Source organism: Myxocyprinus asiaticus, chromosome 49 (genome assembly GCF_019703515.2).
Source record: "Myxocyprinus asiaticus isolate MX2 ecotype Aquarium Trade chromosome 49, UBuf_Myxa_2, whole genome shotgun sequence".
Classification (NCBI taxonomy): Eukaryota; Metazoa; Chordata; class Actinopteri; order Cypriniformes; family Catostomidae; genus Myxocyprinus; species Myxocyprinus asiaticus.
The window spans coordinates 19608595-19633085 of record NC_059392.1 but is presented as its reverse complement, the minus strand read 5'-3'; the positions used below and the strand labels follow the sequence as shown (position 1 = coordinate 19633085).

The window sequence follows — 24491 nt, the reverse complement described above, 5'->3', positions numbered from 1 at the left end:
TGGGCCCACCCTTTGCAGCTATAACAGCTTCAACTCTTCTGGGAAGGCTTTCCACAAGGTTTAGGAGTGTGTTTATGGGAATTCTTGACCATTCTTCCAGAAGCGCATTTGTGAGGTCAGACACTGATGTTGGACGAGAAGGCCTGGCTCGCAGTCTTCGCTCTAATTCATCCCAAAGGTGCTCTATCGGGTTGAGGTCAGGACTCTGTGCAGGCCAGTCAAGTTCTTCCACACCAAACTCGCTCATCCATGTCTTTATGGACCTTGCTTTGTGCACTGGTGCGCAGTCATGTTGGAACAGGAAGGGGCCATCCCCAAACTGTTCCCACAAAGTTGGGAGCATGGAATTGTCCAAAATCTCTTGGTATGCTGAAGCATTCAGAGTTCCTTTCACTGGAACTAAGGGGCCAAGCCCAGCAACTGAAAAACAACCCCACACCATAATCCCCCCTCCACCAAACTTCACAGTTGGCACAATGCAGTCAGACAAGTACCGTTCTCCTGGCAACCGCCAAACCCAGACTCATCCATCAGATTGCCAGATGGAGAAGCGTGATTCGTCACTCCAGAGAACGCATCTCCACTGCTCTAGAGTCCAGTGGTGGCGTGCTTTACACCACTGCATCTGACGCTTTGCATTGCACTTGGTGATGTATGGCTTGGATGCAGCTGCTCAGCCATGGAAACCCATTCCATGAAGCTCTCTACGCACTGTTCTTGAGCTAATCTGAAGGCCACATGAACTCTGGAGGTCTGTAGCGATTGACTCTGCAGAAAGTTGGCGACCTCTGCGCACTATGCGCCTCAGCATCCGCTGACCCCGCTCTGTCATTTTACGTGGCCTACCACTTCGTGGCTGAGTTGCTGTCATTCCCAATCGCTTCCACTTTGTTATAATACCACTGACAGTTGACTGTGGAATATTTAGTAGCGAGGAAATTTCACGACTGGACTTGTTGCACAGGTGGCATCCTATCACAGTACCACGCTGGAATTCACTGAGCTCCTGAGAGCAGCCCATTCTTTCACAAATGTTTGTAGAAGCAGTCTGCATGCCTAGGTGCCTCATTTTATACACCTGTGGCCATGGAAGTGATTGGAACACCTGAATTAAATTATTTGGATGGGTGAGCGAATACTTTTGGCAATATAGTGTGTATATATATATATATATATATATTAGATGAAATCATGTTTAATGATCCTAAAACAAATCAAAATTATTTAATTCACAAATTACACTTCGTTTAAGAAACGTTTTTTTTCCTAATATACAATCATTTATAGCTTTTTTTTCTCTGCGCATGAATGCAGCAAGCGATGTCGGAAGACGTTATCTGCAACCACTAATCTAGAATAATTTTTTACATTTCACTTCTCGTTAAGGTGTGGATTTGGCTTTGGGAAACTGACCAGCAGTTATGTGCCACTTTATCCCGAAGCAGAAATCGAAAGCAACAGGCGGTCGATTAAGTGAGATAATTCCGCTATGAGATTCTCTATGCGAGAGCGGAAATCTTTTCTAATCAAATGCTCAATTGTACAATAGAGGCACGAAAGCAGAATGCTCCGCCTGCAAATTAGGACACATTGATCTGCAAGATCATACATGTTTATTGGTTTTGTGTGTGTGTTCGCCGGGATTCAAGGCAAAATGCTTTGCCATTACACAGTATTATTAAGCTTACATATTCAATTGAGGGTGCTCTAACGTTCTCAACCCCGCAGAACTGGGCTTGCATCTAGCTGGCAGCTGCACTGACATGATGGCAAAACAACAAGATACATTACTTATCCATTAATTTATTATCAAATAGTAGTGTAGTCTACTAGCTCACCTTTTGCTGCACTACCATGTTCACGTAGCACATCCTCGTGCGCTCTGGCAATGTGACGTGTACGATTCCAAAAGGAATATTTGCTAATTCTCATGGTCTCTCCACACTCCCCTTTGATTTTCTTGTTCTTAGCTTTGATTAATACTTTGCATTTATTGAGGTTATAAGGTTTGCAACTTTACTAAAACAATGTTAGAGCTCCATAACCTCAGGCCTATTGCTTATTTAGCAGATTCCCAAACCAGCATATCACGAAGCGCATTCTGGGTTGAGCGAGCGGCGCTGAGCGGCCTGAGAGAGAGGAGCGGAATCTTCAAAAAGGCGCTCTCTGCTCGGGTTGAACTATCACCGCTCCGCTCTCGCTCCGCTCTCGCTCCGCTCTGCTCACATGCTCTGCAGTGGTGGCATGAATATAATCCAATAATCGGTTCTAATTAAATACTAAACAAATTTTTTTTCTTTTTCTCCCAATTTGGAATGCCCAATTCCCAATGTGCTTTTAAGTCCTCGTGGTCACGTAGTGATTCGCCTCAATCCGGGTGGCGGAGGACGAATCCCAGCTGCCTCCACGTCTGAGACCGTCAACCCATGCATCTTATCACGTGGCTTGTTGAGCGTGTTGCCACGGAGACATAGTGCGTGTGGAGGCTTCGCCATCCACCGCGGCATCCATGCTCAACTCACCACGCACCCCACCGAGAATGAACCACATTATAGCGACCACGAGTAGTTTACCCCATGTAACTCTACCCTCCCTAGCAACCAGGCCAATTTGGTTGCTTAGGAGACCTGGCTGGTGTCACTCAGCACACCCTGGGTTTCGAACTAGCGAACTCCAGGGGTGGTAGCCACCGTCTTTACCACTGAGCTACCCAGGCCCCTACTAAACAAAATTTTAGGGCTGGACAATATTTGGAATGTTCACGTGACGATTTTGCTGGAAATATAAAGTGAAGCTATATCGTAGTTATTGCGATGATTTAAATGCGCTTTTTATTCGACTACTTGACTAATTTCATGATCTTCAGGGCTGAACGGTTAATCAAAATATCATCAGAATCGCAATATGGTCATATGTGATTATTAAACCACAAAAGACTGCAAATTATTTAAATTAATACATGGTCTGTGTGCGCTTTCTTAGTCAACGGGTGATGCGTTGTTCTGTGTGCATGTAGCGAGGCTCATAATACACTGTTTTTAGCACTCTCAGAGCAGTTTGTGTGCATTGTGAAAGCGAAATGCTGCAGGTTCACACATTAGCAAAATTTTTTAACCATTGTAACCGATTTATTGTACAAATCTACAAATGTAACACAGTCTCACAAAAAAGGACGAGATGACAGCACTTCACCAGATTTGAAATGAGAAACATTGTAAACTGTCAAATAAACACTGCTTTTGAAAATAAAAGCCGCAGGTGAAGTTGAGGTAAATATTAAGCCGTATAGAAACCTCTGCTAATGTTTCCTCAGTTGTTTGTGGTTGTGTTATGGTAGGAATGCTCTGCAGTGTTTTACTGTGAGGTGCAGTGCAGTAGCAGCTCGGGTGGATGATCCGTACATCGACACCACCATGAAGGTAACGTCACTCATCATATGATTTCCTGTTGTGTCCTTTTCTGTTTTATTTTGAACATACACCTGTCACGTTCCATACTCAAAAATCTAGTTAGCTGTCTACGTAGGCAGTAGACAGTAAGGAAACTCACTAGGTTTTGGAACAGAGCTTCAATAATGAATACATTTGATCTTACTGTATGTAGCTTACATTAGACTTGAAGGACCAGAGATAAGACAATTCAGTATTAAACATGACTGTACGGTGTGAGTTCAGGCCTGTCCACCCTTCACGATGGAGGTGTGTGCTCTGAGGATCCAGCTCTTCATCGGCCTGAAGCTTCTCTGTCATGATGGGAATCACATTGTTCTCCTCACAGCTGCAGATGTGGACAGCAGAGAAGACATAGACAGATCCAACCGCAAAAACATGTACGTATCTTACCATATTTATTCACAATCACTTCATACAGTTTTGTCAATGTCAATTTTACAAGGACAATTTTACACGTCTTTCCTGTTTACATACTTGTACATTTTTACTGTAAAAGTAGAAACTTTTATTCTGTTTCTTCTATTCTGCCCATTTTGGGTAGTTCATATGAAATACTTTTGGAAAGTTGACATGTCCATCTAAAGCAATTTTAAACAGCATTTTGCTAATTCTTTTAAATCTTTTAATATTATGTATTATCACTGTCATGACTATTATGTTGATCGGAACTGCACCCAAGAATTTCACACACTATTGCACTTGTGTATATGGTTGTGTGACAATAAAAGTGATTTGATTTTGATGTTGCTTTTATGACCTTATGTTTATTGAGAGACTAGATGCAATTTTATACTTTTAACAATTCATTATTCACACTGCTGGACCATATAAAATAAACTAGTGAAGGCAAAAAGGTGATTAAAAATGGTAGTTAAGAAATGTTTTACACTTCACCTTATCCATTTATATCAGAATCAGAATGAGCTTTATGCAAAGTGTGCTCACATACATAAGGAATTTTTTTGGGTGATAGGAGAAACAAGCAAGTGCACACAGAACATTACAGTGAGACACAGAATATAAAAAAAGAGTATAAATAGACATACAAAAATAAATAAATAAAATAAAATAGGACATATAACATAGAATGGCGTATGTACATGTGCAAGTGGTAATATATGTGCAAGGTAGGGGTATTTAAAGTTATTGAATAAAATATGAGTGAATTTACAAATGTACGACATATACATTATTGCAATTTAAGAGTCCTGAAGGCAGATTAATTGTTCATGTGGAAAATGGCCTGAGGGTAAGGACTGTTCTTGTGCCTGGATGTCCTGCCACTGATTGCTCTGTAGAGCAGGCCAGAAGGCAACAGTACAGGTCTTGGAGGGTGGGCAGGGGTCACCAATAATCCTCTCAGCAGTCCTGACTGTCCGTTGTAGTTTCCTTCTGTCTTATTTGGTGGCTGAACCAAACCAGACAGTTATAGATGTACATAGGACAGACTCAGAGACGGCTGAGTAGAACTGAGTCAGCAGGTCAAGTGGCAGGTTGAACCTACAATCTTGAAGTTCTTGTTATACTTCAATAGCCTTATTTAGAAAAAAGAAAAACAGGATACTTACATTAGATTTAATGGAATAGTCATTGCTTACTTTTTGTGATTATTTTTTATTGGCTTAGAACAAACACTTAACTATGTACAATGCCAGGTTTGAAAGTCATTATCCCTTATCTTGAACTTGTTCCAAACCCCTTTGACTTTCTTTCTTCCATGGAACATGAATATAAATCATAAAGACTTAATATTCGGATAACAACTTGAAAAACATCTTAAAATGAATTATATTCCTCACACAAAGCTATCATATGGCATCAGAAGACTTGGAATATAGCGCACAAGTCATATGGACTACTTTTGGTGCTTTTTTGTTATTTTGGAGCTTGACAGCTCAAGTCCTCATTCGCTTACATTATGTGGACAAGAGTTGCCAGGATATTCTTCAAATGTTTACCTTTTGTGTTCAAGAAGAAAGTCATATGGGTTTGGATTGACATGAGGATGAGTAAATAATTTGATGAGCAATCGGTATGGTTACTCTGTAACCCTGATTCCCTAAAAAGGAGGGAACAAGATGCTGTGTCAGTTGCTGATGCTATGGGAAGCTCCGCCCAGGAGTGACGATCTCTGAAGGCCATTAAAATCTTACCAATTTGTTGGCAGATGGCGATTGACGCTCTACCCCCAATGTGTGTGTCATCGCCAGCATTTAAGGCATAACACAGCTCCATTTCAGCAGGATTTTGGACTGAAGGGAAGAGAGCACATCTTTCGAACCCCTAGCAATGAGAAATTAGTAGTGCTGCCAGAGTATGCAATGTCTAGTTCCCTCCTTTCAGGGAACCAGTGTTACAGTCGTAACCATACCCTTCCCTTTAAAGTTGGTCACTTCGACACTATGGAATCATATTCAATAACGCACTAGTTAGCAAGGTAGTGAACATTAAGAAATCAACCCTCCTTTGCAGTACAAATCTGGGAAGAGAGGGAAGAGACATCCAAGTTGTAAAACCTGGCAAATGTGTTAGGGTAAGCCCAGCCCGCAGCCAGGCAGATGTCCTCTAGGGACACACCCTTAGCCCACACCCAGGAGGAGGCCATGCTCCTTGTAGAGTGAGCCTTAACACCCATGGGATATTGCACGCCTTTTGACTTTTAAGCTAGTGCAACAGCGTTGACAACCCAATAAGAAAAGTCTTTGTTTGGAGATGGCCACACCATTTGAACGGCCTCCAAAGCAGACAAAGAGCTGATATGTCAGACTAAATTGACTCGTACGGTCAACGTATGCGTGGCACCCACACGGGACAGAGCATGTGCAGTTTCTGCGTCTTGTCTGACACAAACGGAGGAGGAGAGAAAGCTTGTTAGGTTACAACCTGAGCCCTGAAAGGAGTGGCCAAAACTTTGGGCACAAAACATTCCCTTGGCTTGAGAATGGCCTTTGACAAGCCCGGTCCAAACTCTAAGCAAGAGTCCTTGACTGATAAAGCCTGGAGATCCCAAAAAAAGTTAATTGAAGCCAGAGCGAGCAGCAACACAGTCTTTAGAGAAAGTAAGAGTCAGCTTACAGCATCAATTGGGCCGTGAGGGTCTCAGCGTCTCGCAAATATTTTACGACCAGTGTATGTTTGCCCAGCAACAAACCACCCAAGGGGTAATGGCCAGTCGCTATAGCAGCGACATACTTTTTGAGAGTGGATGGTGTATGTCCTGCACCCAAATGCTCCTGTAAGACGTGAAGTATCGACTGCATAGGGCAACGCGCTGGGAGGAACACCAGTCAGCAAAAATTCGCCATTTCAAGGCATACAACCGCCTGGTAGAGGGGGCTCTGGCCTTTAATAAGGTGGCAGGCGAGCCATGTGTCAGATGAGCCCCGCTCAGGGGCCAAACATGAAGCTTCCACAGCTCCTGTCCGGGATGCCAGATCATGCATTGCGTATTTTCAAGAGCAAATCCCTCCCCAGCTAAATCCAGCCGGGGGGCATCCAACAGCTCCACTAGCTCTGGGAACCAAGGGCCACTCCAGTGCAACCAACAGCATGGTTTCCCTGTCTTCCCAGACTTAGCACAACACTTGGTAAAGCAAATGAACTGGAGGGAACGCATACTTGCAGGCATTTGTGGCCATGAGTCCCAACGACAAGATATCCCTGACATAATTACCACTGAGAACGAATACAGCCACAAATTGCCATGGAACAGGCGAGGCCACTGGAGATGGAGAAGAAACACATGCTCAAGCTGGGGACAATCACCCTCAAATTCTCTGTGCTCTGTATCCTGTCCTCGCTTAATATAAGCAGAGAGCAAAGTGCTTTGTGTTCATTGCGAACGCATGACACTCAATCAATCTCAACAAGTGTTGTGTGCCTGGCAGGGATAATCGTCAGCGATATAGCAACCCCCTCATCATAATCTCCACAGAACGTGACCGTATCATATCGTATCGGTGCGCAGATCATCACGGCCATACTGGAAAGGCAAAGCCACTTTAGATGGAGAAGAGGAGAGACGCAAGGCCTGAGCTGGCGACAAATCATCCTCAAACTCTCCTTTCTCTATGTCCCATCCTCACGGCTTTCCTTGTGCAGTCCCTCAGGAGCCGCAGAAGGAGTATAGTGGGAGGAGAGGGGAGCGCAAAGCGTTTAGAGTTTAATGCACCCACAATTAACACAATCAGTCTCAGCAGACGCTGTATCAGCGTGGGCTCAGCCCAGGGAATAACAGCGCTCGTGCTGAACGGGCGAAGCCTTGTTATGGAGGAGAGGAGGCACGCAAGCCTAGTCCGACAACAAATCTTCCTCAAATCTCTGTTCACTATTCCACATCCACATGTGTCTCCTTAATGTGGTTCTTCGGATGCCGCAGAAGGAGTATAATGTTCGGAGAGCGTAATGGCTTCGGCTTTCAGAACGAAAGCGAGCTGAGAGCAAGTTTAATAAATTTAAAGTGAATATAATCAGTCTCGACGAGCATCACTTATGTAAAACAGTGCTTGTGACTGTCAGACAGAGGGATATGCTGCTTTCGTTTTCATGTGCTTGTGGAAACATTTGCAAAACATAATCTTTTATAAAGATGTTGCTCACTTTGGCTTCACTGAAAGAAACACACAATACAATACAACACATAATATTAAACATGGAAGTGTTAAAAAGATATGCTGTCCGTTGGAGCACAACAGGGAAGTAGAAAATAATAGACTATGAATAGAATGTGTGCAATATCAACAGCGAAGCAAGACTCATCCATCTGTCAAGCACGGCAGTAAAGTATTAGGGAAATTAGTCCACACGCTGAAGATGTGCTGTATCAATGGTGAAGTGAAGTCTTGTCCATTCATCGGAGCACAACAGGGAAGTAGAAGACAATCCACTCGCTGTGAAGATGTGCAGTATCAATGACGAAGTGAATATTCAGGTGTTCAGAGGACGAGAGATGATATTGTATAAAATGTTTATGAAATGGCACTGTGTTTCACCTTATATGCTTGCAATAATGTGCGCATCGGTGGTGGAGCATCAGGCGGCATCTGCCAAATAATTGCAGTGATTTTAAATGGCTTCAGAGATCGTCACTCCTGGACGAGCTTCCCATAGCTTCAGCAACCGACGCACCGTCGAAGTGACCGACTTAAAAGGGATCTGTGAATACCTATAATAACCCTCTGTAAATATTTGCTGTGTAAATGGCCTGTAACTCTGATTGTAGTGAATCAAGGGAACACAGAACCCTGACAGGCATTTTAGTAGCTGTAGGTCTAGAGCCATCCTCAACGGCCACTCTGGAAAACCTTCTGTCCAGATCCTTCCTGTAAGTTAGTCAATAGCGTGATTCTAACAGTTGGCAGCTCTGAAATGAACCCTTAAACTCCTTCTTACCCACCTGTGTGTGACTGTTACCTGCATGCGACCATTTGTAATTCATCTAACATCTCAATTCTGTTATTTTTTTTCATTAAGATTATCTGTGTTTCACACAGACAACATGGGACAAACAAAAGAACAAGTTTACATTACAGAAACATTCTGAAAACATAAGTACACACAAATATTATCACATGATAACCATAAACTTCCATTAAAATGTCTCTAGTCAAATATGGCATATTATCAGTTGAAAACGGGTCACATGTCAAGTTCATTGCAGACTTCTCTGGAGACTTGTGTCTCTGCAAAACAAAAATGGGCATTTCCCAATCAGTGGGCGTTTTCAAATCGGGATGGGCGTTTTTCAGCTACATGATTTGCCTATTACATTATGATTCCTTACTTTCATTGGATAGTTGAGAAACGCCCATCCTGGTTTGGAAATGCCCACTTATTACTAAATAAAGATTCCCTGCTTTCTTTGTATAGTTGTAAATGGCCCATCCTGTTTTGAAAATGCCCACAGATTTGGAAACGCTCATTATTGTTCTGCTGAGACCTATACTTCCTTCTCTGAGGTCACAGGGTGTCTTCTCATTTAGAAAAGTTCAACATCAGCTGAATTTATCTCAGCACAGCCACACTAACCCCACAACCCCTCTCAGTTAGGCATGTTACCAAGTAACCAAATGTTCCCTGCCACATTAACAGTTCACAGGATTGTAATCAAGTGACCTTGTTTACTGATATTCTAAATGGAGAATAACTGGGTTTCCATCCATGTATTTTTATTTGGGATATTGCATAAATATGTTGGATTGAAACATCACAATGCGAATAAAACTTCCAAAATGTGCTTAAAAAAAATGGATAAGTTCGCTTGAGTTGGATACATTTTTATTCAGTTGCTGGTAGGCCTGTCGCGATTATTAAATAATTCTCTGATGCGGTTGTTTGATCTAACCCCAGTTATTTGAGTTAACCGCGATTATTGTGCACTTCAAATTCCAATCACATTTTACTGTCAAAATACGAGAAATTTAAGTGATTTTGGAACTACATTTCCTGGTGTTACCTAATTATTAAATAAACTTAACCTGTCGCCTTGACTCAGAGCAGTTCTTGAAGAGCGCATGAACTGCTTCTGAAGCGCTGTGAAGTGTGTGCAGTCTGAGGAGGGTCGCTCCAAACTCCTGTAAAAAAGCAAAGATTTTGATAGTGAACGCAAAGCGCTCCGGTTTCACAAGTTCCATTTCTATTCTTTTTTGCGACTGTTTTTTTCCTATTAAACACATGGGATGAAAATGCTGCTTTATTCGCAATTTGTTTATTGCGATATTCGATTTTTCGCATAGTAAATTTGCAAACCTGACTAACCTCAACTAACTCAAGAAAAAAGCAAAAATGAAAGTAAGAAAAAAATGAAAAACTGAAGTGAAGAACCAAAAGTGTCAATGTTCTGTGACATGTTCTTCAATGTTCCTCAGATCCAGAAAGACCTCCATGTCCAAATCCACAGAGCCAGCTGACAGCGCTCATGGCTGGAACCTCTATGTCATCAGTTCTGTGTCCACACTGCAGCTCTACAGAGAAATAGTACTGTATCTAAACTGGCAAAAAAAAATGTTTTTATAAATAGGCTTATAGTGCATTTTCAATATGTCAGGCCTTATGATTAACAGTATAAAACCTGTTTTAATGAATACTCTTTTCCTCATGCTCATATTAAGCATTTATTTTATTGTCATTGTTTGCGTCAGGTGGAATACAGCAGGAGATATGAGCAGGCGAGTCCTCTGTCTCAGAGTTGTGTTCATCTGCTCAGTGAAGCTCATCTGTTGCTGCGGGCGGCACTGCTCACACGACAGTCCTGTGAGCCTGATGAGAGAGCTCAGCTGCAGGACGCCTTTCAGGAGAGCTGCGCTCACTTAGGAGACTGCTTCAGCAGGTGAACGCTCTTACTCCTTAACTGGGTCTTACGATTTTCAATGTTGTGAGATGAGTAATTGTTAATGTGTTTTGCGTTTGATATATAGGTTTGACAAGAAGGACTGTCATTTGGCCCTGCCGTACTATAAGATGTCTGGTCTGTCTGTGACTGATGTTATTCAGAGGAATATGGCCATGTACAGCTTCTCCTCTCAATATGGCAAAGGATTCATCTTCTTCCTCAAACATTCTCTCTATGAGGAAACTGTGGAGGAGCTCAGTGAGGTACAGAAGAAACTGCAGTGTCTCTTACAGATTAGAGAATCATGTTAGATATAGTAGTCGTCCATATGGGTCTTTCAATGGTTGATATCTATACGGTGGCCAGTGGTAGCTGTAATACCTTTTAATGACAGCAAACATAATTTACACAATGCTGAAATTATCTAATATTGAGTTAAAAACATGTGAAAACTAATTTTGTATTGTCATTTGACAAGGTTGTTGGTAGATTTTGGGATGGTTATTGACTGAAAAAAAAAAAAAAATAGCCAAATATCATCTCATTCATTGAACAGTCTGATGATATAGAGTAAAAACTGAAATTTAAAAAAGATTTACTGGCCAGTTAGCTGGTTACTTAGTAGCTCATCTAGGAATCGCAAAACAATTCTTTGTTAAACTTTTTTTCTTCTTTTTTTTATCATATCAAAGAGGTCAGCAACTATTGTGTGACTTCTTACAACCTTTTCCTCTGTGAAAATTGTTGCTTAAGAATTTTATCTAGGAAGTGTTTTCTTGTATTGTCATAACCCCTTCAGCACCAACATTTAAAAGCTCACCTCACACACAGTGGATTAAATCGTACATTTTGGTCTCATTTTACAGAAAATCCCCCAAAAAGTTTCCATTGTATACATTTACAATCTTATTATGAACATAATTCATTATTATTTTTATCTTGACTTTGAAAGTGTGAGATTCAGGCTCTTTTTGCTTTATGTCCCTGTTGAAAGTACTGGACAGGGAAAAATACATTTTCCTCTATCACCTTCTATCACAGTAAATACAGTTTTAGGCACTTAAGATGTTTCACAAAAACATTTGTCTTAAGATGGTTATTTATATCTTCAGCTTTAATGTGTCAATAGGAAAAATACATTTTAGACTCCCAAACATTACTTTTGCAAATAGAAAAGATTAGAATAGAAGAACAGGGAGCTCTGCAAGAGATGGCATTGCCCCCACAGAGCCCCCCACTGAACATCGAGTCAGTCTGGGATTGAAGAGACAGAAGCAATTAAGAATTCTCCAAGAAGCTTGGAACAACCAAGAAAAACTGTGTCCAGGTGTATTTAGGAGAAATGGGGCTGTTTTAAAGGCAAAGGTGGCCACACCAAATATTGATTTAGCTTTTTTATGTTTACTGGGCTTTGTATGATGTTAATTGATAAATGAAAACTATTTATGGCAATATTTTTTAAGACATCCTCACTATGCAACATTTTTCACAAGTGTCTAAAACTTTTGCATAGTACTGTAGATCTAAAATTTAGGTGGCGCTCTAATGCAGCTGAACACTTACACATATGCTCGTCCATAGACCTTCATTCTATTTTATCATCCCATGTGCTTCCCCAATGTATAATTGAATATCTTGGCCTCTGAGTGGACTAGAAGCTTAATCAAGTTGGCGTTGGAAAGCTGAGATTCAGGGTGAAGCGGTACGAGAAACTCTGAAGCTTATCAGGCCAGTATGTGTGTATGTGCATTAAATCGCTGAACACAGACAGATCGTATTTAATAAAAAGACAACTTTCACCACTTGTTTTTCTGAATAATAACTTTATTTATAATAACTTTAGAAATTATTATAACAATATGAATTAATAACATACCTGTAATAATGTTTGCTATAAATGTTCGCTGCAGAGCTGTGAGTTGAAATGATCTCCTCAGTCCAGTCAGCTCTGTTGATGGCTTGAAGCCACAGCTGTCTACGAGAGCCCTCTAAATCATTTTTCAACAACGGAATCTGATAAAATGTTTTGCCATGTTTGTTGACGTTAGCTTATTTTAAAACAGTTCTTGGTAATGTTTGAGAATAAAACAAACTCTACATTTCACGTATGTGTCGTACTTGTTATTTTTAACTTACATTTTAATTTACAAGTAAAACGTTTATTTTAAATTTATAGCGAAGGGGGAAAAAATATAAAAAGTCCCGTACAATGTAGCTTGCTAACCTTTTTTAATGCTGAAGTAAGTTTTTCAATGTTACAATACTTTCTTCTATCCCAGTTTATTATGCAGAGACAACCATAAGCCACTGATAGGTTGATTTCCCTAAAAAACTATATATATATAAAAAAAGACTATGTAGTGCCACAAATATTGTTTGTTTAAACGGCTTGCCCATCCGACACAGAAATATAGAATCAACCCAGTGGTTCTCAGTTTTGTTTTGGACACACCCCTCTTTGAAACTAGAAACTAGAGCCAGGGCGGTCTCCTAAGGGGGCCGCTTCCCACACTTTGAGAACCATTGACTCAACCAATGGTGTGATTTTGGTGTATGACTGTCTGTTTGTTCGATCAACGATAGAGGAAGTGAGTATATTCAGAAAAGCTGTTTATTAACAATTTTATTTTTACAGTTCTGTTTGGTGGCACTAGTGGCTCATAAATATACACTTCAGCTTGTAATGAAAAATGCCTGTCAAAAGTCCTTGAATTAAACATTTTGTTATTTAATAAAGATTAGCAAGCTATTTTACAGTATACAGGACCTTTTTAAAAATATTTTTCTTTGTATTGACTGTGTAAGGGGTGTTTATACTTTTATGTTAATTTCTAGCAAAATTGTACACTGATAGCTTAAATTTCGCAACGTCTATACAGTAATTATGATGTTAATATTTTTTTTTCCTCTTGTGCTATAATGTGTTGTAGGACATGGCCACTAAAGTGCTGGAGATCTTTAGTGTAGCTGAACCTGCTCAGATTCCTCATGTGGTAAGCAGTCCGTCCATGCTGAGAGCAGATCCTAACATCGCCATGACCCACCTGAGACAGCTGGAGGGCTCCGGTTCCTCTTCCATCACCCTGTCCCTCTGTATGGCCTCTCTGGCACTGAGGAATGGCGACTTGCACAGTTACAGGCAGCATATGGACCTCCACTCCGAGGTACAGTGCAACGGTCCGAGTCTGGAAGTAAAAATGTATTCATTTTCTCCATAGAGGAAAAAAAAAAACTTTTTAAAACAGACCTACCGTAAGCTCTGAGGTTGTCAGAAGATGATATAAGCTTCTTTAGAAGCCACAAGTCAAGGTAATTTAATGTTTTTTTTCTTAAAATCGTGCTTAATAATAAAGTCCAGGTAAAGTACTACACTACCCATAATGCTTAAGAGAGATTCACCAATCAGAGAAGTTGCTCTTGCCAAAATAAATTAACAGTGACTGCCCACTACACTCTGATTACTTCTATAATTCTTTATATTTAAATATTTTGCAGTGACTTAAAATATATTTTAAGTAAGTTTTTTTTATACTTATTTATGTTTATAAATCAGTAGTTTTTTATACTGTTGTTCTTTATTCGATTGAGTAATTTGCAGTGGTTCATGGATGGGTAGATTTCCTCATAAAAATAATTTAATCACATAATCACAAAATGAATAAGAAAAACACTTCCATAACCAAAACTGCTGAAAATGTGACTCACTGTTGTGCTCAGTCATAATGTACTTCAAATACTGAATTTTTTAAATCACTGAAATTATGCGTTCATTTGTCCACGTCTCAGATGCTGCAGGTGTACGGCTTCATAGAAGAGCCCAAACTCTTGTTGCATGGAAGAGGAAAGAGCCTGATGCCCACTGTACTGTCACGACACCTGCGCGACACACAGGAGGGGCTGCTGGTGGCCGCAGTTGTAGCTCTGCACGAAAACAGCAAGATCCGACTGGAGGAGGCCGATTGCTTCTTCCAAGTAAATTTAAGATAAGAGTAGTAATTGAGAAAGAGGAAAACCGATACCGATAATTACAGATAATAACCGATAATAGGTGCTGTAACTGGTAACTTTTACATTTTTAATAAACCTTTTTGCCTTTTTTATTTCATTTTAATGGTTCTGTGGTATGACAAATAAAGTTTTAAAAGCACAGATATTCCATGTAGTCCAAGAAAGCTGCATGTACACTGATGAGCCACCTGCCTAATATGTTGTTGGTCATCCGCGTGCGCCAAAACAGTGCCGAGGCATGGACTCTTCATGACCCCTGAAGGTGTCCTGTGGTTTCTGGCACCAAGACATTAGCATCAGATCCTTTAAGTCATGTAAGTTACGAGGTGGAGCCACGTAGATTGGACTTTTTGGTCCAGCACATCCCACAGATGCTCAGTCGGACTGAGATATGGGGAATTTGGAGGCCAGTTCAACACCTTGAACTCTTCATCATGTTCATCAAACCATTCCCGAACAATGTGTGCAGTGTGGCAGCAGGGTGCGATGCACTGTGTGTTGTGACACATTCCTCCCGTAACCATCATTAAAATTTTCTGTGACTTGTGCCACAGTAGACCTTCTGTCGGCTCGGATCAGACGGGAAAGCCTTCGCGCATCGATGAGCCCTGGGTGCCCAACACCCAGTCGGCGGTTTGTGGTTTGTCCCCCCTCGGACCACTGTCGATAGGTACATACCATTGCTGACTGGGAGCACCCCACAAGCATTGCTGTTTCAGAGATGCTCTGTCCCAGTCGTCTGGCCATAACAATTTGGCCCTTGTCAAAGTCGCTCAGGTCTTTACTCCTGCTCATTTCTCCTGCATTCAACACATTGGCTACGAGAACCGATTGTTTGCTTACCATCTAATCTACCCTGACCTTGACATGTGGCCTTGTTTGATGATCAACATTATTTGCTTCACCTGTGGTCATAATGTTTTTGGTCATCATTGTATAATAATTGGGTGTTTCTTCAGCCCTGTGAATTTCTAGAAAGTAAAAACATTTTTCACACTCTCGCTAGTTTATTTAATTTCTGTGCTAACAATGTCCAACAGTATATATATGTGCATCACAGGAGATTTATGTTATTTTGTTCATTTTTTACTGAAAATTCTCCATGGTTGGGTCTCTGAGGGCTAAACACAATTTTTTATTTCTTTGATTCTCTTTGTCAGGAGTTGTGTTGTGATGGTGCTGAAGTTCAGAGTAGTCCTCAGTTGCTAGTGGATTTCTGGGAGGCTCTGTTAGTGGCATCCACTCATGACTCCATCATACAAGAGCTGCTCTTCCGCCTCGCATCTGTCTACATCGACCGCATAACACACAGAGATCACAACACCGTCAAAGCACTCAAAACCGCAGAGGACCTGGTGAGCAATATCATTCTCTATGCTAAGATGGATTACAGACACAGTTCAGTCGAATTATTTCATTAAATTGCATGAAAATTGATCTTCAAGACCTCTCATTGCAGTTTTAAATGGATACATTTGTTCATGTGCAGATAAACTCATGCTCTCATTATGGGATGTTGTATCCATGGGTGAGCATCCTGACACCAGTGCAGTTCAACATCACCGATGACCATCAAGAGGACCTACACAAACTACAAGTGTGTACTGAAAGATTTTTTAGTTTTTTTGGAGAACTGCACCATTAATGACGTAAATTCAAATCAGCGGTTTTTAGGATGTGCTGCTGTTTCAGAATTAAAGGCATTTGGCCTGCTGTAATTCTACATGCAGTTTGTCACTTAGTGAGACTTCTGTGAGAGATCTAAGTTTGGTCATTTCATGATATTTAAGATCTAACAGAGATAATAAGGAAGAACATCCTCTTATGTAGCCGTGGCGGTAATTTTATCACAGTAATAGTATATATCATGATATAGTTATTTTGCTTGACACTCAATCCCAAATTATACACATGGGTATGTAACTAATGGCATTGTCTTTTTTTGGGGGATAATCCAGCGAATAAAATACTTTACAAATGGTTCTTGATTATTTTCTCTTTTTATATGGAACAGGATGGACGCAAATCAAAAGATAAGATTATTATAAAAAAAATGAATGAGAAGTCTGGCATCAGTGCAATTATAGCTTCACATTATATTCACAAAAGACCCAAAACAGTAATACAATCTAAATTCTGATGAAATGAACCATGTTTGAAGCCGAAACCGACTCTGGACACAATGAGCCAAAAACCGAAACCAAATAACGAAAATGTTTATTTTAAATTTTGTTTGAAATAATTAAACTAATTCTAAATGTTTTTATATTAAATTACATTGTATTAAATAACAGTATATTATAAAATAAATAATATATATTATAAATATATAATTTTTTAAGCGATTACCCATAGAAACTTACACATTACTACCATAACATTTAGGCTCTAACAACTTTTAAAATATTGGATAATGTTTTTAAAATATTGCACAACTCAAAAGATGTAAATACTTATGGCTAATGAAAACACATTTTACCCTACAAATTGCTAATAAAGTGCTGAAGGATACACAGCAAAGGATTTACTGTAGAGTTTACGTTGCTGTGTAGAAAGCTGCTGACTGACCGACCAGCATATATACTAGGGGTGTCAATCACAAGTTTGACAACAAACCGATCTTATATTGATTCTCTTTGCTCGCAATCTGATGTTTGCTGATACCTCAAAGTCTGCCGCTATGCAATTTCGATTCGATTCAGAGGCCTGCGTTCAATGTGAAATAATATAAGTCTTTGTGCCTATTTTACTTAAGTTACATTTCTATTAACTCACAAATCCAGTATCCACATTGGGACATCCACAAAAAAATGAGGTACTTTATTTTTTATATTACTTATTTTTCTGTACTATTTTTTTAGCAACTGAAGTCACAGACATGTGATCAATCGTTTGATGACATCAAATGACATTGGTTTTGTCTGTATGTCTGTCTTTTTTACTAATCCAAAATACTTCCATACCCACAACCTGTTTCCGACAGGAGAGTAATTTATGCGTAATTTTTTCTTGGCTGCTACTGCTCAGAATGCTAGGTTGCTGAATCGCCTGGCGCTTGTACAATTTGTAGAGGATGCATGCTTCGACGGAGTTGCGTAGTACGGTCGACGGAAATGCATTAAAAAAAATATATACATCGATGTTTATGCATTGCATCTATGACATCGCACCTTTGCTTATTTGAACTATACATACATCCAGATCGATAGATAGTTACACCCTTAATGTACAGTGGCAAAAAAAGTGTTCAAAATTTTATCTTAAAATCTGGTTTGATCTTCATCTAAATTACAAAAATGAACAAACACAATTTGTTGTTGCCGGCAGCGACGACTCCCCTGTCGGATGGCAGTGGCGAGGACTCAACGACAGTGCATCCGGGTTTTGCCACCAATGTAACGGGTTCAGGAAGGGCAAGGAGGAGGCGGGAACCGACAGGACAGTCAACATAACATTAATGATGTAACTGAACTTAAAACAACATAACACATACAAACACACACACAGCGTGGCCGCGTGTGTCTCTCTCTCTCTTTCGAACTGGTGTCTCTGGCTCCCCTTTATTTCTCTCTCCTGCTGATTAATTGTTTCTGCACCGGCCGTGCACCCTCACGGCCCGGCCACACCCTCCTCCTCGTCACACAAACATTTTGAGTTTGCTATGCACAAGAAGCATCTGCTGATGTGGAACATGCCTCGCAAAAAAGAGATCTCAGAAGACCTACAGTCAAGAATCGTTACTTCGCATAAAGCAGGAAAGAGTTACAAAGTTATCTCGAAGAGCTTAGATATTCATCTGTCCACAGTTGGAGGCAATTTAGTACTGTGGCTACTCTCCCTAGAAGTGGCCATCCAGCCGAAATGACTGAAAGGGCACACCGCAGAAGGAAGCAGCCGCTTTCCCATCAAAAACATTGCTGCATGCCTGAAGTTTGCCAAAGGCCACCTTGACACTTCACAACACTACTGGGAAAATGTTTTGTGGACTGATAAAACTAAGGTTAAATTGTTTTGGAAGAACACACAGCACTGCGTATGGCATAAAAAGGGCACCGCATATCAACATTAAAACATCTTCCCATTGATGAAGTATGTTGGAGGGAGCATTATGATTTGGGGCTGCTTTGCTGCTTCAGGGCCTGGACCGCTTGCTTCAGGGCCTGGACCGCTTGCCATCATCAAGGGAAAAATAAATTCCCAAGTTTATTATGATGTCCTACAAGATAACATAAGGGTGGCTGTGCGCCAGCTGAAGCTCAGTAGAAATTGGGTGATGCATCAGGACAATGACCCTAAACATCAAAGTAAATCCACTACAGAATGTCTTTTGGAGTGGCCCAGTCAGAGCCCAGACCTTAACCCAATAGAGATGCTGTGAAATTACCTCAAGAGAGCCATTCACTCCAGACATCCTAAGAATATGGCTGAGCTGAAGTAGTTCTGTAAGGAAAAATGGTCCAAAATTCCTTCTGAATGTTGTTCAGGTCTAATCTGCAGCTACTGGAAATGCTTGGTTGAGGTTATTGCTCCAAAAGGAGGATCAACCAGTTATTAAATCCAAGGGTTCACTTACTTTTTCCACAGCACTGTGAATGTTTAATGGGATGTGTATAATAAAGACATGAAAGATTATAGTTGTTTGTGTGCTGTTATCTTAAGCACATTGTGTTTGTCTAGACTTTGATGAAGATGAAATCACATTTTATAACCAATTAATGCAGAAAACCAGCTAAATTCAAAGGGTTCAGATACTTTTTCTTGCCACAGCATACGCGGGTAAAGAGAATGCAGCAAACACAGAGGGAATGCCACTTTCCAGTCTTAAGCAGCTTTCTCGCAATAAAGGGCTTTCTGGTATCCATGTTAATGAGCTCACTGTTTCTGTTACCAGATAATAAAGTAACAATTACTGTTCAAATTTTCGGCCAAGATTTTCTGCCTTTTTTTCACTTTCGGCCGAAAACGTCCGGAAAGTATTCACAGCGCTTCACTTTTTCCACATTTTGTTATGTTACAGCCTTATTCCAAAATGGATTAAATTCATTATTTTCCTCAAAATTCTACAAACAATACCCCATAATGACAATGTGAAAGAAGTTTTTTTGAAATCTTTGCAAATTTATTAAAAATAAAAAACGAAAAAAAAATCACATGTACATAAGTATTCACAGCCTTTGCTCAATACTTTGTTGAAGCACCTTTGGCACCAATTACAGCCTCAAGTCTTTTTGAGTATGATGCTACAAGCTTGGCACACCTATTTTTGGGCAGTTTCTTCCATTCTTCTTTGCAGGACCTCTCAAGCTCCATCAGGTTGGATGGGGAGTGTCAGTGCACAGTCATTTTCAGATCTCTCCAGAGATGTTCAATCGGGTTCAAGTCTGGGCTCTGGCTGGGCCACTCAAGGACATTCACAGAGTTGTCCCATAGCCACTCCTTTGTTATCTTGGCTGTGTGCTTAGGGTCGTTGTCCTGTTGGAAGATGAACCTTCGCCCCAGTCTGAGGTCCAGAGCGCTCTGGAGCAGGTTTTCATCAAGGATGTCTCTGTACATTGCTGCATTCATCTTTCCCTCGATCCTGACTAGTCTCCCAGTTCCTGCCGCTGAAAAACATCCCCACAGCATGATGCTGCCACCACCATGCTTCACTGTAGGGACGGTATTGGCCAGGTGATGAGCGGTGTCTGGTTTCCTCCAGGCATGATGCTTGCCATTCAGGCCAAAGAGTTCAATCTTTGTTTCATCAGACCAGAGAATTTTGTTTGTCATGGTCTGAGAGTCCTTCAGGTGCCTTTTGGCAAACTCCAGGCGGGCTGTCATGTGCCTTTTACTGAGGAGTGGCTTCCGTCTGGCCACTCTACCATACAGGCCTGATTGGTAGAGTGCTGCAGAGATGGTTGTTCTTCTGGAAGGTTCTCCTCTCTCCACAGAGAAATGCTGGAGCTCTGTCAGAGTGACCATCGGGTTCTTGGTCACCTCCCTGACTAAGGCCCTTCTCCCCCGATCGCTCAGTTTGGCCAGGCAGCCAGCTCTAGGAAGAGTCCTGGTGGTTCCAAACTTCTTCCATTTACAGATGATGGAGGCCACTGTGCTCATTGGGACCTTCAATGCTGCAGAAATGTTTCTGTACCCTTCCCCAGATCTGCGCCTCGATACAATCCTGTCTTGGAGGTCTACAGACAATTCCTTGGACTTCATGGCTTGGTTTGTGCCCTGACATGCACTGTTAACTGTGGGACCTTACATAGACAGGTGTGTGCCTTTCCAAATCATGCCCAATCAACTGAATTTACCACAGGTGGACTCCAATCAAGTTGTAGAAACATCTCAAGGATGATCAGAGGAAACAGGATGCACCTGAGCTCAATTTTGAGTGTCATGGCAAAGGCTGTGAATACTTATGTACATGTGATTTTTTTCGTTTTTTATTTGGAATAAATTTGCAAAGATTTCAAACAAACTTCTTTCATGTTGTCATTATGGGGTATTGTTTGTAGAATTTTGAGGAAAATAATGAATTTAATCCATTTTGGAATAAGGCTGTAACATAACAAAATGTGGAAAAAGTGAAGCGCTGTGAATACTTTCCGGATGCACTGTAATTTTCAGCTGCAAAAATGTCAGTGCATCCCTAGTTGTAGAATTAGGCGATGTCCACACAAATAAAATACTAATTTGTTTTAAAATGCCTTCATTTCACCACGTTTATGCCTCTCATTTGCACTAGAACAGCATTTTACTCCACCAAAAACAAAGCGTTTCAAAAATGAAAACTGAGTTTTCAAACGAAAATGGATGAGTGTGGACATGACCTTAAGAAATATCACACAAGCAAGTGTGCTGTTGTTGTGAATATCAGCATGTTATCAGTATATTAGTACTCACAGCCATGCTGATATTCAGACCAACTCCACAACTGCAAATTTTTGAATTAATCTTTTAAGTAAACAAATCATTCTCATTTACTTCCACTGTGTCGGTTAGAAATTGCTCAGTGTTGTTTAACAAATCAGTCAGTGACTCACTGACTCACTTAACATAAAAGATGCTAATTACTTGCCACCTACTGGTGTGAAGATGTAATCTGCAGAAATGATCTGTGAACAAATCATTTTCATGGATTCAAAAGGCTCTAGTTTCTAGGATCAATAAAAATCCCTACCACTATCTGGAACGCTGCGAAAACAGATAAGAGAAAAAATTGTTCTGTTACACTGACTGTTCTGTAAGTAAGGGATAATGTAAAGTCAACCGGTTGTTGTCGGAAAAATAAACCCCAGCAGGTTGATCAGGACCTTGTATCACCTTGAAGGGGTTTATTTTATGATAATGAGCGGCTAACTTTACATTATCCCACTTATACATGGGTACCTACCAAATAAATAAATGGACATTAAATATTGATTCGAGTTAAAATTATTTTAATTAGCTTTCTTGTAGAGACCTCAGAGTGATACATGAAGTAGGAAAAATTACTCAAAATACCCTGACGACTGTTGAAATATCACTTTATCCTTTATGCGTGTCGCATGGCACGTTTGACCAGAATTAAGTATTCCAGAAAGCTGTGTAATAATCTACACACACCTGTGATGTCACATTCTTTATTAATATATTATGTTGCATTGTTGCATGGCAAGATTTACTGTTAGATTCTTTAGTTTTTTCGTGATGGTAAATGTTGTGAATTCTCCTGCAGTCTTTGCTATGCGGCCCATCGCTGGAGGTTTTGTCCATCTTGCCTCTGTTGGAGCAGCTTTCTGACACTGATAACAGCGGTCTCAGTGTGCATGTGCTCTGCGCCACCAAACTGGGCCAACACGAGAGCTCCATTGACAGACTCCTGGAGCGCTGTCCGCAAGCCATCATCTCTTATGCCAACCACGAGCTACAGAACGACAAATTGGTAACAAACTTGACGAGGCTTTACTGATACTAAGGCCTGAAATGTATGGTATTCAAGGGCGTGAATTTAGACGCATTTAGCTAAAGAGCAGTTTAGTGATAGCGCCACCTACTGTAATAAAATATTATACATTTGTAATAATTTGGCCTAATCTCAAGCTTTATGTCTCCAAATATTCCAGAATGCTCATAGAATACAATGCATTTTTTTTAAGGTTATGGCTTTCTGCCGTTGTGACCAAATTTGCATTTTCCGCTATACGCCCTACAAGTTTGTTCAATTTTCACGAAAATTGGCACAGATCACTTTTAGATGAAGCCTCACAAACTTAAACAGTTGGATTTTTGTTGTATGACACTGTTTTCCAGAAAAACCCTGAGAAAGTTGCTGGCAAAGATGTCAAACAAGAAGTTAGTTATTATCTCTGTAACACTTTTATATAATGACACCAAACCTTGCACGCATGATTGCCACATTGCCCTGAGAAGTAATTGAACATGGAAAACATGGAAAGAGAATATCAGCAAGCAGCAATTATGGGGCCAAGCACACCAATGAATAGGCCAAATTGATCAAAACTGATAGGCATTTTTTTAAACATTTCATTGTTTTTATAGGCCAAACTTCTCAGGTATCTTTGGGCCATGGTGTCGATGACACATGTCAAGTTTTGTAATGATACTCCAATGCGTTTTTATAATACAGCATTTTATTTTATTTTTATCCCATTTTCTCTCCAATTTGAAATGCCCAATTTCCTCGTGGTGGTGCGGTTTCTCACCTTGATCCGGGTGGCGCGGTTGCCTCCGCTTATGAGACAGTCAATCCGTGCATCTTATCACGTGGCTCACTGTGCACGACACTGCTGAGACTCCCAGCATGTGAAGGCTCGTGCTCCTCTCCGTGACCCACACACAACTAACCACGTGCCCCATAGAGAGCGAGAACCACTAATCGCGACCATGAGAAGGTTACCCATGTGACTACCTTCCCTAGCAACTGGGCCAATTTGGTTGCTTAGGTGACCTGGCTGGATTCACTCAACACACCCTGGATTCTAACTCATGACTCCAGGGGTGGTAATCAGTGTCAATACTCGCTGAGCTACCCAGGCCACCATCAGCATTTTATTTTTACTTGTTGATGATCTGAGCAGCATTTGGTGCAAATCCAATGAACGCTCTAAAAGGTTTTTTGAAGAACCAGCAGAAAATCTAGTTGGGCAGAGATTGTAGACATGTCCATTCGTCACGGCATGAGCCAAGAAATTGGATTAAAAATAATTTTGTTTCTTGGCCATTCAGTTCAAATGTTATAAGCATAAACATAAGTGCAAATTTAAATTGTTGTTAGCGCTAGAGGGTTTGAGTTAGAGACTTAAAAATTTGCCATGAGGAATGTTCAGACTCTCCCCTACCAGTGTCCCAAATTTAGCAACTTTTTACATGAGGGATCTATGGGCTGCCATTCACTCCCAGTCAAAGAAATAATGCTAAGAATAACATGTATGTTTCTGGAATTAAAATTAAATTACATAATTCATTAGTTTGCAGACAAATCTCAGTTTACAAATTTGATATGAAATTATTCTTTTTCCACAACCATTTTTCTGGTCTGTCTCACTAGTGTCTGTGGTGGCAGAAGCTTTTCCCTGAACTCTGTGAGAGAACCAGAATGACAGGAAATGACAACACTATCCTGCTCTCAGCACTCAAAGGTTAACTTTAAGCTTCTGGCTTTATAAACACAACAAAACAGACTGAAGTGTATTCTTCTGTTAATGAAGCATTGCTTT

The 24491-nt window shown here is 40.6% G+C and overlaps 1 protein-coding gene across 2 annotated transcripts in view; it reads left to right on the top strand.

Annotated features, from left to right (window-relative positions):
* Positions 1 to 24491, top strand: part of LOC127438131 (BLOC-2 complex member HPS3-like) — a 42559-nt gene that overhangs the window by 17405 nt on the left and 663 nt on the right. Inside the window, exons 7-18 of one of the 2 annotated variants that reach the window (XM_051693452.1) lie at positions 3338 to 3419; positions 3675 to 3829; positions 8674 to 8775; positions 10319 to 10427; positions 10592 to 10779; positions 10868 to 11045; positions 13713 to 13946; positions 14569 to 14754; positions 15951 to 16145; positions 16280 to 16387; positions 22490 to 22696; positions 24323 to 24413. In XM_051693452.1, the coding sequence (XP_051549412.1) occupies positions 3338 to 3419; positions 3675 to 3829; positions 8674 to 8775; positions 10319 to 10427; positions 10592 to 10779; positions 10868 to 11045; positions 13713 to 13946; positions 14569 to 14754; positions 15951 to 16145; positions 16280 to 16387; positions 22490 to 22696; positions 24323 to 24413 (1835 nt within the window). The remainder of the gene's footprint in view (positions 1 to 3337; positions 3420 to 3674; positions 3830 to 8673; positions 8776 to 10318; positions 10428 to 10591; positions 10780 to 10867; positions 11046 to 13712; positions 13947 to 14568; positions 14755 to 15950; positions 16146 to 16279; positions 16388 to 22489; positions 22697 to 24322; positions 24414 to 24491) is intronic. The other variant, XM_051693453.1, reaches the window with a different exon arrangement.